We start from the raw sequence: 17,691 nt of genomic DNA on the forward strand, positions 1-17,691 counted from the left end.
GTGTCAGCCATTGATAGTACTTTACTACCCATTGGTGGTCATTGTACCACATTTTGGGGAAACATTGTTTTAACTAAAGAGTGTTATTGTTTTTGTTTTGTTTTGTTTTGTTTAAGAGAGAGAGAGTTTCACTCTTGTTGCCCAGGCAGGAGTCCAGTGGCACGATCTCAGCTCACCATAGCCTCCGCCTCCTGGGTTCAAGTGGTTCTCCTTCCTTAGCCTCTTGAGTCACTAGGATTACAGGTATACACCACCATGCCCAGCCAATTTTGTATTTTTAGTAGAGATGGGGTTTCTCCGTGTTGGTCAGGCTGATCTTGAACTCCCTACCTCAGGGGATCCACCTGCCTTGGCCTCCCAAAGTGCTGGGATTACAGGCATGAGCCATTGCGCCTGGCTTATTGATTTGTTTTTAGAGACAGGATCTGGCTCTGCTGCCTAGGCTGGAGTGCAATGGCATGTTTGTAGCTCACTGCAAACTAGAACTCCTGGCTTCAAACAGTCCTCCCACTTTACCCTCCCAAGTAGCTGGGATTACAGGTGCACGCCCCTATGCCTAGTTAATTATTTTTTAATTTTTAATAGAGATAGGGTCTTGCTATATTGCCCAGGCTGGTCTCTAACTCTTTTTTTTTGGAGACAGAATCTCACTCTGTCCCCTAGGATGGAGTGTAGTGGCACAATCTCAGCTCACTGCAACCTCTGCCTCCCGGATTCAAGCAATTCTCTTCCCTCAGCCTCCTGAGTAGCTGGGATTACAGGTGCATGCCACTATGCCTGGCTAACTTTTGTATTTTTAGTAGAAACGGGGTTTCACTATGTTGGTCAGACTGGTCTCAAACTCCTGACCTCATGATCCACCTGCCTCGGCTTCGCAAAGTGCTAGGATTACAGGTGTGAGCCACCGCGCCTGGCCAACTGGTCTCTAACTCTTGAGCTCAAGTGATCCTCCTGCCTTGGCCTCCAAAAAGCTAGAAGTACAGGTGTGGGCCACCATGCCCAGCCAAAGGTGGACAAGAAATTGTAGAAAGTAATGGATAACCTTCTGACCAAAGGAAAATGTGAGTAAGATACGAGAATTAAATAGCATATTAGAAGAGAGTGAATGACAAGTGAAGAGAAAGGTACACTAACACCTTAGTTACCTACTAGAGATAGAGACAATTTTCCTTAACTACTTCCAATTTCCTTAACTACTAAGGATCTTATAGAGACAAGAACTAGGAAAAGTAAGGAGAAAATACACCCTAGGGACAGAAGACCTGGACTGGAGGTCTTGGGCTGATTAAATGACCTTATTCCTATCATGGCTTCCTTAACTCACTCATTTAATAAATGTTTTCCAAAGCCCTTACTGTGTACCAAGAGTTGCCTCGTGCACTAGGGCTGTAGCAGTGAATAAAACAGGGGAGGCGCTGCTCTGGGAGATCTTGTGTCCTAGTGAAAGTGACAGGCAATACGTGCCAAATAAATAAGCAACGTAATTTCAGGTGGTGAGCAGTACTATGAAAGAAATTAAACAGGCCAGGTGCAGTGGCTCACATCTGTAATCCCAGCACTTTGGGAGGCCTAGACAGGCAGATCACAAGGTTAGCAGTTAGAGACCAGCCTGACCAAGGTGAAACCTGTCTCTACTGAAAATACAAAAATTAGCCAGGCGTGGTAGTGAGTGCCTGTAATCCCAGCTACTTGGGAGGCTGAGGCCGGAGAATTGCTTGAACCCTGTAATCCCAGCCACTTGGGAGGCAGACGTTGCAGTGAGCCGAGATTGCACCACTGCACTCCAGCCTAGACAACAGAGTGAGACCCTGCCTCAAAAAAAAAAAAAAAAAAAAAAAGAGAAAGAAATTAAACAGATGATAAAGACAAATTGGGGAGGAGGCATCCTATAAAGAGGTTGGTCAGAGGAGGTCTCCCTGGGGAAGTAACATTTGAGCTGCAATCTGAATATACTACAAAGGGCCAGCCAGGAGATAAGCCAGGGAAAGAAGGTTCCAGATGGAGGGACCAGCAAGCTTTGAGATGGGACCGTTCCTGGTGTTGGCTGCCAATCCAGGAAAACAACACTGGGTACACAGTTGCACTAGGTGAATGGTTTTGACACAGTACAGCAAGCAGTCCTACAAGTTCCTGGTGGTGTCTCGGGGTGAAGGGGCCAAGGACAGAGACTCTGCCAGACTCATGCCACCCTGCCAAAGACACACACAGAGAACGAGAGAGAGACGCATGCACATACTCTGCTTCAACAAAACAGCTCTTCTTTAATCTGAAGTATATATTGGGTGGCTGGTTGAGATTTTGTTCGAGGACCAGGTTCAGGGATCACAAGTTCTTGATCTCAAAAGTCCTTTTTCACACTTTAATTTTTCGATTCTCTGAAATGTTACACAACCTCGGCAGTGGTCACAGAAGGACTGATTCTATTCTATCCATTAACAGGGAGTCAGGGAGTGCAGCTCCCAGCAATCTGGCTCTCTTCTCACCATACATCCTACCTCTTTCCCCTCCAGTGGTGGACTGGAACCTCTGATGCCTTCCAAGCCCATCCCAGCTAGAGAGGGACACACATCTCTGCCTCTTCCTAAGAGATTACACTGATTTCCTTTCCTTGCACTGTCCAAATGAGACACTTTCTGTCTTACACAGTAGAGCTTTGTGAAGATAGTCGAGAAATGGCTCCAGTTTTTTTCCAACCTGTAAAATGCAAAGTTAGCCAGCTGCCTCTCTTCCTAGCCTCAAAACTCCTATCTCTCCTGTCTCCAAAGAACTGCCCAGCAGCTCTAAGAGAAGTCTCTGCCGTCCTGGGGCTTCGGGAAAGCACTGCTCAGAATGTGAAATCATTTTCTGGTAACACGGATCTAATTAGCTCTTTGACTGACAAGAAGCAGCAGAAGCCAAGAGGGATTCAACCAATCTGTTTTTCAGATATTTCAAAACAAGTGAAGAACCAGACAGAAAAACGGAGAGAAAGAGAAAATAGAGGGACAAAGCCTAGGGAGCATTTGGAGAAGGAGGTAAGAAAGAGAATGCAGACGGAGAATATGTTACTAAAGTAACAATCCTCTGTTCTTCCAGCTTCACCTCTGCTCCCAATTTCCCCTCTGCTTGCTTCCAGAGAGAACTTACTTGAAGGTCGACGATTTCTCTTTCTGATTCCATTTCGCTGCCCTCAAGTCCCTCCACACGCACCGGTGCCGTGCCGGGAACAGACTGCGTGGGCTCCTCCAGGCTCTGCTGTCTGAGTCTGTTGCTTTCTTGGGGGTGGGAGAGAGCACACAGCTGGCGGGACAGACCTGCCATTCATCCCTCTGATGTGGGATGCCCGTCTTGGCTGCAGCTCCTGGGGGAGGTGTACATATGCACACACGTGTGAGTGTGTGTATGTGTGTGCTCCAGGGGATGGCACATGGCACACTGATAGGTGGTCTTTTGAGTTGGTAGTGACAGCATCATTTTCACTAGTGGCTCCAGTGACCCGGTCCCTGCGGAGCCGTCTGAGGTCACCCAGCCTGCTTTGAGCTAGTAGCTTTGCAACTAGCAAAGAAACCCTGCATATTTATCAAGGAAATTAAAAACAGCCTGAGGACGATGCTGCCCGACTTGACTGCTGAGTTGGGTCCCCAGTCACCATGGGTGGGGTGGCCTCCTGCACAGTCTTTTTTTTTTTTTTTTTTTTTTTGAGACAGTCTCATTCCGTCACCAGGCGCCAGGCTGAAGTGCAGTGGCGCGACCTCGGCTCACTGCAACCTCCGCCGCCCGGGTTCAATCAATTCTCCAGCCTCAGCCTCCCGAGTAGCTGGGACTACAGGCGCGTGCCACATCGCCCGGCTAATTTTTTTTTTTTTTTTGTATTCTTAGTAGAGACGGGGTTTCACCATGTTGGCTAGGATGGTCTCGATCTCTTGACCTCGTGATCTGCCCGCCTCAGCCTCCCAAAGTGCTGGGATTACAGGCGTGAGCCACCGAACCCGGCCGGCACAGTCTTAATACTGAGGCATTGGGACTTTGCTTTGTTCCATGTATCCCTAAAAGTTTTTTTTTTAATTGTAATTTACCTAATCGGCTCCAAGGCATAGGCTTTATTCTACAAAGTGAGTAACAATGAGTTTTTATTGACAGATTGATTCCTTCAGCTTCTCCCTTGATTAGCCATAGAGGGAGCAGGGAGAAGTTGAAGCCTGTTTGTGCAAGTATTGTTATTCCCCCTACTTTTAAAACAAAGTTACCAGGAGTGAGTCTTTTTTTAGAAAGTTGTTTTTGTTCCTCTCCTGTTTACCTTAGAGCCCAAAACTCTTCTGGCTTGTTCCTGAAGCAAGGTTTAGACACAAGCTTGTGGACATGTGGGTGTGGGGATGTCTGCGGTGTGCATGGAGGGTGTTAACCTGTAATCCACTCCAGGGCTTAAAGAGGAGCAGGTGGGAGGAAGAGAGCCAGAGTCACACATCTACTCTCGACACATTCAAATGTGAGGGGGGGGGAGTAGGTGATTTCTTTACTACTGTGAAATGCCTTTATAAGTTCCCATCCTTCTGGACAGTGATGCAAGGGAGGCTTGGCTAGTTGGATGGGGGCCATATTCTAATCTATGAAGCATAGTAGGATTTAATCATTTAAATGATAAGCAGTCTGCCTGTTGCAGTGACTCACACCTGTAATCCCAGCATTTTGGGAGATTGAGATGGGCAGATCACCTGAGACCAGCCTGACCAACATGGAGAAACTCTGTCTCTACTAAAAATACAAAATTAGCCAGGTGTGGTGGCGCACGCCTGTAGTCCCAGCTATTTGGGAGGCTGAGGCGGGAGAATTGCTTGAACCCGGGAGGCAGAGGTTGCCATGAGCCAAGATCTCACCATTGCACTCCAGCCTGGGCAACGAGCGAAACTCCATCTCAATAATAATAATTATAATATAAGCAGTCCACTTTAGACACAACGCTCAGTCTTTCATGTTTGCTGAAGATGGCATCTAGGTGCATGGGATGGGTGGGGTGGAGATGGTTCTTGGATCTATCCTGTGGCCTCTCCGTCTCTGCTCATTTCTGCTCTGGAGCTGCTGGCCCAAGGCCCACCTGAGTTGCTGACTGCTGAGGAGAATCAGGTCCTGCTCCTGGGCCTCCTGGGCGTTGATGTTGATATTGGCCAGGGTCACTCAATGCCGATTCTCTTTCTGCTTTTGAGGTCCAGCAGTCTCTCTCGCTATCTGTGCTATCTTGGCTCGTGGCAATGTGGACTGCCCTGAGACCTGGCCTTGACTTGTATGTGCCCCCATCCCACTGTACCTGCTCAGTGGCCCACATCTCTGAGTTCCTCTGGAAATTTTCCTGCCAGATGCTTGACCAGTGCTCTTGAGCCTCCTTGGGCACATGGGAACTGAGGGCTGCTGAGGAACGGCTAAGGAAAGGCAAGCTCAGCCCCACTTCCAGCAGAGTTTGCTCTGATGTGTCTGCTCCAGTTGGCGCAGGGCAGCCTGTGTGGTGACCTCCTTCCACATTCCCAAATGGGAATGAGACATGGAACTTACTCTTCTCAGCATTCCTTAAAAAGTCTACCAGTAATATCTATCACCCCACCCCTCATGATAATACCACTATGTAACAAGCACTATTCTAAGCACTTTTTTATTTTTGAGATGGAGTCTCGCTCTGTTGCCCAAGCTGTAGTGCAGTGGCATAATCTCAGCTCACTGCAACCTCTGCCTTCCTGTTTCAAGTGATTCTCCTGCCTCAGCCTCCTAAGTAGCTGGGATTACAGGCATGCACCACTACACCAGCTAATTTATGTATTTTTAGTAGAGACAAGGTTGTGCCATGTTGGCCAGGCTGGTCTCAAACTCCTGACTGCAGGTGATCCACCCATCTCGACCTCCCAAAGTGCTGGGATTACAGGTATGAGCCACTGCACCCAGCCTATCCTAAGCACTCTAATGCATACTCACCTTATTGAGTTTTTATAACAATTCTGAGAAGTTAGTAATGTAACTATCACTGTTTTACAGGTGAAGAAACAGAGGCACAAAGGGATTAAATAGTTGCCCAAGGTTGAACCAAGGTTTGAACCCAGGCAATCTGGTTCATATTCTTAGCCATGCCTTTGGCTCAGAGAGGAACAACTGAACCAGTATGTCCGAATACCTCCTTTCTCTTCCACTACTATACTTCTTTCCATAGTCCCCTTAATCTAGGATCAGAAAAGGTAGGCTTTGTCTTCTTTTTTTTTTTCTTCCGTTTTGCTGGGATGTATCTGATGTATAACTCTATGACAATAATTCAAAGGGAAATGAAGAAATTTAGAAAATCCTCTCTCTCAACAAAACCTGGCTGTCAAAAATATTGTCTTGGCTGGGCACTGTGGCTCATACCTGTAATCCCACCACTTTGGGAGGCCAAAGCAGGAGGATCTCTTGAGCCCAGGAGTTCAAAACCAGCTTGAGCAACATAGTGAGATCCTATCTCTACAAAAAAATTTTGGCTGCACATGGTGGATCGCACCTATAATTCCAGCATTGTAGGAGGCAGAGGCGGGAGGTCACTTGAGCCCAGGGGTTCAAGACCAGCCTAAGAAACAGAGTGAGATCCTGTCTCTACAAAAAAAAAAAAAAATTTTTTTTATTAGCCAGATGTGGCAGCTTGCAGCACCTGTAGTCCCAGGTACTCGGTACGTTGAGGTGGCAGGATTGCTTGAATCTGAGAGCTCAAGGCTGCAGTGAGCTATGATCACAACACTGCACTCCAGCCTGGGTGACAGAGCAAGACCGTGTCTCAAAAAATAAAATCTTGCTGGAAAACCTTATTTTTGGGGCCAGAAGCAAAATATTAACTATTTCTTTATCTTTGCACTCCTGTTGTGAAAATCCTCATTATGTTTTAGATAATATGGATACATCTGGCTGAATAGAGAGAAACAGGAACAAAAAAATGCAAAAGAGAAAAGCACTTGAATATATTTCAAAAAAAAATTTCCTATTAAGCATATTGGTTTGAAAAGGAAACAGCTGTAATTGGTTTGGTTTAGCAAGGTCTTTCTGGATTTAGACCTTTCCCTATCTCATAAGCATCATTTGAAGTAAACAGAAAAAAGGCTTTGGAAAATGGTTTATCTACCTTGTCACACTGTAATCCTGGACCTCAGGGGTCAGCAACTTTTTCTTTTTTATCAAATGCAAATTTCTATATTTTTTAATTTTAATTTTTAGTATTTTTTAATTTTAATTTTTATTTTTTGAGACACGGTCTCACCCTGTCACCCAGGCTAGTGTGCAGTGGCACAATCTCAGCTTACCACAACCTCTGCCTTCTGGGTTCAAGTGATCCTCCCACCTCAGCCCCAGACCCCTGACCTAGTAGCTGGGATTACAGGCGCGTGCCACCATGCCTGGCTAATTTTTGTATTTTTTGTAGAGACAGGGATCTCGCCATGTTGCCCAGGCTGGTCTCAATCTCCTGAGCTCAAGCAATCTGCTCACCTCCACCTCTCAAAGTGCTGGGGTTACAGGCATGAGCCACCACGCCCAGCCAGCAAACTTTTTCTGTAAAGGGCAAAATCCAATCTTTTTTAGCCTTTGTGAGTCATATGGTTTTTGTCGCAATTACTCAATTCTATAATAATGTGAAAGCAGCCATAGACAACGTGTAAATGAATGTGACAGTGTTCCAATAAAACTTTATTTACAAAAGGAGTCAGATACTCATAAAAACAGACCAGAGAATTGGCTCCAACAGGTTGTAGTCTGCTACCCCTGCTCTAGATAGAATTTAATCAGAGTCTTTGAAGTCTAATTCCCATTTGAGAGGCAACTGCCGAGTCTCTACCACATGGATACTGGATTAAACACTGTGGGCTATAAAAGCACCACACACACGCCCTGGTGAGATACCTGATGGCCAGGGAAGCTGTAGTGAAGTGTTGCTGACATTTGGCTGATAGTGAAACCGCATCTATGCTGAGGTTATCACAGTGGATGGGAATGGTTTCTATTTTTCTTTACTGCTAGGGTACTTTTTGTGGTGTAAAGCCCAAGGGACATTTTTAGGGAAACTGTCTCTTGTAAAGTATATTTTAGAATATCCTTGAACTTATAGATAAGGAGACACTCAGATTGACTCAGAAACTACTCCAAGTCTAGTTTCACGGAGTGGGGGCCCTACATTGAGACCCTAGGGATCTTGCTATATAGGAGCCAAGCATTGTTGTAGGGCACTGAAGAAGGCAGCAGTAAGAAGATCCTTTAATTCTGAACTGTGGGAAATGCTCTAGGGTGAAAGCCAGGTGGCCTAGGTTCCTCTCTGCCTGCTGAGTCACTGTGTTTTTAGGCAAGTCACTTAACTTCTCTGGGGCTTACATTCTTCTTTGTGAATGTGAAGCTATCAAAAGAGTTGATTCCTAAGATCCCTTTAGCTCTTACATTCTGTTTCTAATGTGTGTTTTGGCCAGGCATGGTGGTTCACATCTGTAATCACCACAGAGGCAGGAGGAACACCTGAGGTCAGGCGTTTGAGAACAGCCTGCCCAACATGGTGAAACGCCATTTCTACTAAAAATACAAAAATTAGCTCAGCATGGTGGTGCACGCCCGTAATCCCAGCTACTTAGGAGGCTGAGGCACACGTGAATGACTTGAACCTGGGAAGCAGAGGTTGCAGTGAGCTGAGATTGCGCCACTGCACTCTAGCCTGGGTAACAGAGCAAGACTCTGTCTCAAAAAAAAAAAAAAAAAAAAAAATACTTCCTGTGTAACAGTATAAGATCTCAGATACAGGTCTGAATTTCAGTATGTTAAAGTTGAGGGCTAGAAATTGTAGGCTTTTTAAAAAATTGAAACAGAGCAAGAAGAATCTAGGGCTTTTAGTTTAATTTTACCAATAAGACCCTCCCTGATGGAAAATTCATGTAATTAGAAAAATTTAAGGGAAAATTACCACTCTCTGTTGCCTCTGCTAATGGAGACTGAGTAGGGCATACCCACATCAAACAAGATACAGAGTGAGAATAAAAGCAGATTTCAGAACATGCTTATAAGCTCACTGATGCCCATTTACACATTAACTCAGCTGCTTCCAAACTCACTGCTCCAGGAATCCCGGGGCTAGCAGGGATGGCAGAGGGTAGCTTTCTGAGGGTCTATGGAGGGAGCTGGCAGTGCAGTAAATGTTATTGAACATTTCTATCTTCACTCTCTAATACAGAAGCCATTAGCCACATGTAGGCATTGAGCACATGAAATTTGGTTGGCTGAGTAAGAATTTGGATTTTAAATTTTACTTCGTTTCAATAAATTCACATATTTTGATTTTATTTATTTTAAAATTTATTTTAGAGACAGGGTCTTACTCAGTCACCCAGCCTGGAGTACAGTGGCACAATCATAGCTCACTGCAGCCTCGAAGTCCTGGGCTTAAGTAATCCACAACCTTAGCCTCCCCAAGTGCTGAGATTACAAGCATGAACCACTGGCCCAAATTCATCTTTTTTGTTTTTCATGCTTCTTTTTTGAGACAGAGTCTCACTCTATCCGCCAGGTTGGAGTGCAGTCACATGATCTCAACTCACTGCAACCTCTACCTCCTGCGTTTGTGCAATTCTTGTGCCTCAGCCTCCCAAGTAGCTGGGATTACAGGCGTGCACCATCATGCACAGCTAATTTTTTGTGTATTTTCAGTAGAGATGTGGTTTCACCATGTTGACCAGGCTGGTCTCAAACTCCTAACCTCAGGTGATCTGCCCACTTCAACCTCTGAAAGGGCTAGAATTACAGGCATGAGCACCATGCCCAGCCTCTAAGTTCACATTTAAGTAGTTACATTTAAGTAGCTAGTAGCTACCTTCTTGGCCAATGGAGTTATCTACCAAAATTCTACATTTAGAATTCTGTCACTGTGTATGTGTCACTTCTCTTCAAGCTGCTCATGCCTTGATAGATGCTCATCAGGCCTGATTTGACATAAATAGGAAGTCAGGGTACACAGCTCTTGTGGGAATGCCCCATGAGGCCTGGGGATGCTATTGGTGGTGGTGAGTAAAATTTCCCTTCGTTCTTTTGCATTCAGAGGAGGGGGATTTTAACTGTGACTCACTGTTCAATGAATGATTAAGAACAGAGCCTCCTTTCAGTTAATACAGAGCACTTTTCACCTCTCACCTCCATGATGAAGTTAAAAGGCGCCTGGCAGCCAGGCGTTGTAACTGTAATCCCAGCACTTTGGGAGGCTGAGGCAGGCAGATCATGTCAGGAGATTGAGACCATCCTGGCCAGCATGGTGAAACCCGTCTCTACTAAAAATATGGAAAAATTAGCCAGGTGTGGTGGTGTGCGCCTGTAATCCCAGCTATTCAGGAAGCTGAGGCAGGAGAATTGCTTGAACCCAGGAGGCGGAGGTTGCAGTCAGTCAAGATTGTGCCACTGCACTCAAGCCAGGCGAAAGAGTGAGACTCCATCTCAAAAAATAAAATAAAATAAAATAAATAAAAGCACCTGGTACTCTTGGTGGCTTAAGGGAGAGGAATAGCTGATCTCTTCTTGGTGATAAGAGAGAGACAGACATCAGTGGTTTGTAAACTTTTTAAAGATGAGAAATCCTTTTCTTAACATAAAACAGATTAAAGTGAAGCTGCTTGAATTCTAGAGTCACAGCCACTTCTGCCCTACTTACCCCTCGCCCCCTCCATCTCTCAAGCTGCCCTTAAGGCTCCTCTTGGGAACCACTGGACTTGTGTGCAGGAGGCATGGTCGAGAAGCCTCTAAGGACTGGTGTGTGCGCTGGGCAACCCCAAGTCACACAAAATTATATGGAGGTTTCAAGTCTTGAAGTGATATTTTAAAAAGAAAAAGAAAAAAAGAATAGGAAAAAGAAGGTTTACAAAGCACAGTTAAAATTATAGCCACTTATCCAGGCAGCAGATAGGATGCTGGCCCACAGGGCCTTTTGTACTGACAAAGTATTCCTCAGACACCCCACCTATGAAGTATTCTTGCCAAAAATATTGAAACTGAATATGCTCTAGATCTAATTTCCAGTTTATAGGGAACACAGGGAAGACAGGAACATATTAAAGACATTCAGGGATGGATTAAACCTGGGAAAGTCTACAGTGCAAACAACCTGACCTGGTTTCTTCAACAAATAAAATAGAGGAAAAAAGAAAAGGAGGAGGAACTCATAGATTAAAATTTAAGAGACAGCCTGGGTGCAGCAGCTCACACCTGTAATCCCAGCACTTTGGGAGGCTGAGATGGTGGATCGCTTAAGTCCAGGCGTTCTAGACCAGCCTGGGCAGCATAAGGAGATTCTGTCTCTACAGATAATTTTTTTTTTAATTAGCCTGGGCTGGGCATGGTGGCTCAAGCCTGTAATCCCAGCACTTTGAGAGGCCAAGGTGGGTGGATTGCCTGAGGTCAGGAGTTCGAGACCAGCCTGGCCAATGTGGGGAAACCCCATCTCTACTAAAAATACAAAAATTAGCCAGGCATGGTGGTGCGTGCCTGTAGTCCCAGCCACTTGGGAGGCTGAGGCAGGAGAATCGAACCCGGGAGGTAAAAGTTGTAGTGAGTCAAGATCACACCACTGCACTCCAGCCTGCGAGACAAAAGTGAAACTCTGTCTCAGAAAAAAAAAAAAATTAGCCTGGTGTGGTGGCAAGCACGTGTAGTTCCAGCTGCTGGGGAGGCTGAGCTGGGAGGATTGCTTGAGCCCAGGAGTTTAAGGCTGCGGTAAACTGTGATCATGCCACCACGCTCCAGCGTGGATGACAAAGGGAAACTCAGCTCAAAAAAAAAAGTAAAAAAAGGAAAAAGGCCTGAGGAGGCACTTGAGACAGATCAACGAAATATACAGCGTATAGACCTTGTTTGGATTATGTTGAAAACAAACCAACTGAATAATAAAACCTATAGCACATATCCAGGGACATTTGAATACTAATTAGGTATCTATTATTATTAAGGATATTTTGTTAACTTTAGGTGATATATGGTATTTTGGTTACGTTAATACAAAGAGTCATTGTTTTTACAGATTATTTTAGATGGAACAATATGATGTATAGTTTTTCCTTCAAGATAATCCATTGGTAGAGTGGTGAGTGGGAAGACAGATGAAACTAGATTGCTTGTGTGTTGATAATCATTGAAAATGGGTTTGGGGTACATGAAGATTTATTATATTACTCTCTGTTTTTGTGTATGTTTGAAAATTTCTACAACTAAAAGCTTTTTTAAATGGGGAGGAAAACCACAAGTTGTTCCTCATACAGACATGTCTGAATGTCACTGATGCACTGTGTCTTGAATTGCACAGGGGACTCAGGTTGAGGTGTGGGGAGGATGTAAGCTCAAAGGTGGTACTGGGGAGTGGACAGAAGAGACTGTGGCCAAGTCTGTAAGACTGAGGCTGGGGTGGGGGACACAGGAATGGGGTTCTGAGAGAGAATGGAAATCAGAGCTTAGAGTCCCAAGAAAACCACAGCAAACCCTCCAGTGGAGGTACCAGTCCAACCACCAGTCATTTTACAAATGAGAGAAGCAGTTCAGTTCCAAGGTGGGACTAGTGTCTTACAAGATGAGTTTCCTGGCTCCCCCTTTAATCCCATGGATGTGTACATTTGAGTGTGTGTGTGTGAGACAGAGAGAGAAATCCATACAGGAACAGTTGTTTATGCCCTCAGAGTGCTTTTTTGCTTGTGCTTTCAGAATACTTTGTACATCTTTTACTTTATTTGATCCTCACAATGACCCAGTAGCAGTTTACAGATGAGGAAACTAAAACCAAAGTGTCCTCTCCAAGATCACACAGCTGATGATGGAGCCAGGACCCAATTCAAGATTTCTTCCTTCCAACTCCTTCTTTTTTAACATAGATTCCCCCCAGTCTGCAATACATGCACACAGCACATGTGCGCACGCACACACATACACACATGCACACACACACACCAATGTCATTATTGCTACCTGTGCGGTGGAGCTCAACATGTTGTTGATGATAACTCACCATCACCTAAGGAGACAGACCTAGTTTTAACTGCCTGTCCTGCTATTTACTAGGGGCGAGTGTGTGTGTGTGTGTGTGTGTGTGTGTGTGTGTGTGTGTGTAGACTTTGTTTTTTAGAGCTGTTTTAGGTTCTCAGCAAAATCCATCACAAAGTAGAGAGTTCTCCTATATCACCCCCACTCATGGCCTCCCCGACTGTCAACGTCCCACACCAGAGTAGCACATTCGTTGCAATCATTGAACCTACATTGACACATCATTATCACCCAAAGTCCACAGTTTACATTAGAGTTCATCCTTGGCATGGTACATTCTGGGGCTTTTGACTAGCCGTGTTTTTGAGCAACTTACTTTGCTTCCTTTCTCCCTGTGAAGACAGTGATCGTAGTGCCTACTTTAGAATGATCACTGTGAGGACTAGATTAAATCAGATCATGCATATGAAGCCAATTACCTGCCTGGCACAGGGTAAAAGAACCCAGATATGCATATGAATCCCTTCAGTCTGAGCCTGGCTGTGTAACTGCCGAATCTTCCCCTTGTTCTCCTTGATCTCAGCCCAGAACCTCTCGTCTGCACCTGGATGAGTCTATACCAGAGATGATTTCTAGAAGTTCCTTAAAGATTTTAGTCTGTGGGCCAGGCACAGTGGTCCACGCCTGTAATCACAGTACTTTGGGAGGCTAAGGCAGGTGGATCACCTGAGGTCAAGAGTTCGAGACCAGCCTGGCCAACATGGTGAAACCCTGTCTCTACTAAAAATACAAAAATTAGCTGGGCGTGGTAGCAGGTGCCTGTAGTCCCAGCTACTCTGGAGGCTGAGGCAAGAGAATCGCTTGAACCCAGGAGGTGGAGGTTGCAGTGAGCTGAGGTCATGCCATTGCACTCCAGCCTGGGCAACAAGAGTGAAACTCCATCTCAAGAAAAAAAAAAAGATATTAGCTTGTGAAGATTTTCTGTGCTGCTGAGAGGCACTTAAAGTTTGGTTCTTGGGGAAAGAGCTGTTAGGTAAGCAGGGATGAAATAGACGCATGTTCACAGAATGAACCCTTAAGGTGGGCTGTGGGACAGAAAGTTTCCAATGTGGACCCCTCGCCAAGAGAAACAGAAGAGGAAGAGAAAGTACAGAAAGGAAAAATCTAAGTGTGGGGGCGAGCTGCTGCTTTTACCCACTGTGAAGGTGAAATCAAGAAACGTTTTTTACTGGGGTTTGTCAAGGAAGACCTTCAATACTATGAACTTCGGAATGTGCAAAATGAGAACTGTCTCCACATTTCTACCCCCTTCTCTCTCACACTGTTTACCTTCAGATGCCTACACAGGGTAGCTGGGGGAAATTAAAAGCAGCAGAGCCTCCAGTGTTTTTTCTTCGTGAACAACCCTGGTAAAAAGAGTTTGTGCCAAGGGTTCTTGGTTGCTCCTCTGACAACCAGTTCCTTCCCCTGCTGTTCTTACAGGATTCAGTCTGCACAAGAGTATTGACATCACTGTTTCATATGCAACTGTAAGGGCCCATCTGTAAGCCTTCTGAGAACAGGGATTTTGGCTTTTACTTCTGAAACTCCCATAGCAGTAAGCCCCTGCACATGACCACATAGTAATTGATACTAGGTTTCCGAGGGGGGCCCCCTTCTGCATAGTATAATGCTAGATCCCCAAGTCAAGTCAGATGCTGACAAGATTCTTGTTAGAAAAACTGTGGGTAACTCAGACCCAAGAGAGTGGGGTGCAGAAATGGAAGTGCAGTTTCCTGAACATTGTCATAATGTGACATCGATTGCTTTGTGATCTTACGTGAGTCATTTCCTTCCCATATGTTACCTTGGTTTCACTCATCTGCAAAATGAGAACAATTTTGTAAAGGCACATGCATATATTCACTTCTTTTCCTGATCAGAAAAGTAATATATATTTCTTGTAGAAAATATAGACTATACAGAAATAAAAGTCTCCACTTAAAACCACGCAGAGGCCAGACACAGTCACTCACGCCTGTAATCCCAGCACCGTAGGAGGTTGAGAGGTGGGTATATCACTTGAGTCCAGAAGTTCCAAACCAGCCTGGACAATGTGGCAAAACCCGATCTCTACAAAAAATATAAAAATTAGCCGGACGTGCTGGTGAGCGCCTAGTCCCAGCTACTTGGGAGGCTGAGGTACAGTCAGCCAAGCTTGTGCCAGTGCACTACAGACTGGGCGACACAGTGAACCCTTCCCACCCCCACAAAAAGAAAAAGAACAGAAAAGAAAAAGAAAACCACCCAGAGACTTAACATGGTTTAAATTTTGGTTCATTGCTTTTTATTTATTTACATTAAACATTTGGGGCGCAGTGGCTCAGCCTATAAACTCAGCGCTTTGGGAGGCCAAGGCGGTGGATCACGAGGTCAAGAAATAGAGACCATCCTGGTCAATGTGGTGAAACCTCGTCGCCACCAAAAATACAAAAATTAGCTGCGCATGGTGGCACGCGCCTGTAATTCCAACTACTCGGGAGGCTGAGGCAGGATAATTGCTTGAACCCAGGAGGCAGAGGTTGCAGTGAGCCGAGATCATGCCATGGCACTCCAGCCTGGGCAACAAAAGCAAAACTCCGTCTCAAAAAAAAAGAAAAACAAACCCCAAAAACATTTGATGTAGGTCGAGCACTGTGGCTCACACCTATAATCCCAGCACTTTGGGAGGCCAAGGTGGGTAGATCATTTGAGGTCAGGAATTCAAGACCAGCCTCGCCAACACAGTGAAACCCTGCCTGTACTAAAAATACAGAAATTAGCCAGGCTTGGTGGCGGGCATCCCAGCCACTCGGGAGGCTGAGGCAGAAGAATCACTTGAACCCGGGAGGTGGAGGTTGCAGCGACCCGAGATCATACCACTGCACTCCAGCCTGGGCAACAGAGCAAGACTGTCCCAAAAACAAAAACAAAAAACCATTTGATGTCATTGGTATATTGCTTTTACATCTTTTCCGTGTGTGTATGCTGTGCATGTGTATAATTTGCAGAGCCCAGTGCAAAATGAAAACCTAGGGCTCCTTGTTCCCAAAGATGAAGAACTTCAAGAAGGCAACAGCAGGGCCGAGCGCAGTGGCTCAAGCCTGTAATCCCAGCACTTTGGGAGGCCGAGGCGGGTGGATCACGATCAAGAGATCGAGACCATCCTGGTCAACATGGTGAAACCCTGTCTCTACTAAAAACACACACAAAAAATTAGCTGGGCATGGTGGTACGTGCCTGTAGTCTCAGCTACTCGGGAGGCTGAGGCAGGAGAATTGTTTGAACTCAGGAAGTGGAGGTTGCGGTGAGCCGAGATCGCGCCATTGCACTCCAGCCTGGGTAACAAGAGCGAAACTCCGTCTCAAAAAAAAAAAAAAAAGAATGCAACAGCAGAGCATTGAATCAGGAGCCCTGTCTGGCTGTGTTGTCACGTGCCCATGAAGCAGGCTCTTTGTATTCTCTACTCAGAATAATAAGCTCATTTATTGCAGGTTCTCTGCGTGTCAAGTATTTCATTTAATTAGTTGTAATTTAATTCAGCTTCTCTGATATAAATACAATTCGTCTCCCTCCCCATTTTTGCAGATAAAACAACTGGGGCTCAGAGAGTTTAAGCAGCTTGCCCAAGTTCATACAGCTAGTCAGTGCAGAGGCAATATCCACACCGGAGGCTTCCTGGCTTCTTCCATTATAGTACATTCCCTCTCACACTAACTTTTATAAACTAATTTAAAAATTATTAATAAAGTTGAGATTATACTATACCTAAAATCTGTTTGTTTGTTTTTTCTGAGACTGAGTTTTGCTCTGTCACCCAGGCTGGAGTGCAGTGGTGTGATCTTGGCTCACTGCAACCTCTGCCTCCCAAGTTCAAGCGATTCCCCTGCCTCAACCTCCTAAGTAGCTGGGAGTATAGGCACCCGCCACCATGCCTGGCTAATTTTTGTATGTTTAGTAGAGTCGGGGTTTCACCATGTTGGCCAGACTGGTTTTGAACTCCTGACCTCGTGATCCACCCACCTCAGCCTCCCAAAGTGCTGGGATTACAGGTGTGAGCCACTGCACCCAGCCCATAAAATCTTATATTGCATTCTTTTCCATTTTATATCACGAGTGTTTTTCTTCCCCTTTTATTAAATATAGGGGAAAAACTATTACTATTTATGAGAAAGAGTGAAGTCATAAATGACAGAGCACCGAGAATTTCATGACAAGATTAGATTAAATACAAAATGTGAATGGGTCGAAGATGGAGCATGTTGCCAGTGGAGACTTAGCAAAGGCTAGGCTGCTGTATTTAATCCACATCCTCTGTCTGATAAATAGAATATAAACATCTCGGTCTGGGTGTGGTGGCTCACACCTGTAATCCTAGCGCTTTGGGAGGCCAAGGTGGGCAGATCATGAGGTCAGGAGTTCGAGACCAGCCTAAGCAACATGGTGAAACCCCGTCTCTACTAAAAATACAAAAATTAGCTGGCCGTGTAATACCAGCTACTCAGGAGGCTGAGGCAGGAGAATCGCTTGAACCTGGGAGGCGGACGTTGCAGTGAGCCGAGATCACACCATTGCACCCCAGCCTGGGTGACAGGGCGAGACTTCATCTCAAAAAAAAAAGGCCTGTTGCAGTGGTTCCCACCTGTAATCCCAACACTTTGGGAGGCCAAGGTGGGTGGATCACAAGATCAAGAGACGGAGACCATCCTGACC

The 17,691-nt window shown here is 45.4% G+C and overlaps 1 protein-coding gene across 1 annotated transcript in view; it reads right to left on the reverse strand.

Moving 5' to 3' along the window:
- The window catches only part of NINJ2 (ninjurin 2), a 103,601-nt gene extending 100,197 nt beyond the window's left edge, over positions 1-3,404 (reverse strand). Inside the window, 3 exon segments of the mRNA XM_003733701.6 lie at positions 3,127-3,192; positions 3,194-3,249; positions 3,252-3,404. Of these exon segments, the coding sequence (XP_003733749.5) occupies positions 3,127-3,192; positions 3,194-3,249; positions 3,252-3,300 (171 nt within the window). The 5' untranslated portion in view covers positions 3,301-3,404.
- Positions 3,405-17,691: the final 14,287 nt, after the last annotated feature.

The sequence above is a fragment of the Callithrix jacchus genome, chromosome 9 (genome assembly GCF_049354715.1).
Source record: "Callithrix jacchus isolate 240 chromosome 9, calJac240_pri, whole genome shotgun sequence".
NCBI classification, from domain to species: Eukaryota; Metazoa; Chordata; class Mammalia; order Primates; family Cebidae; genus Callithrix; species Callithrix jacchus.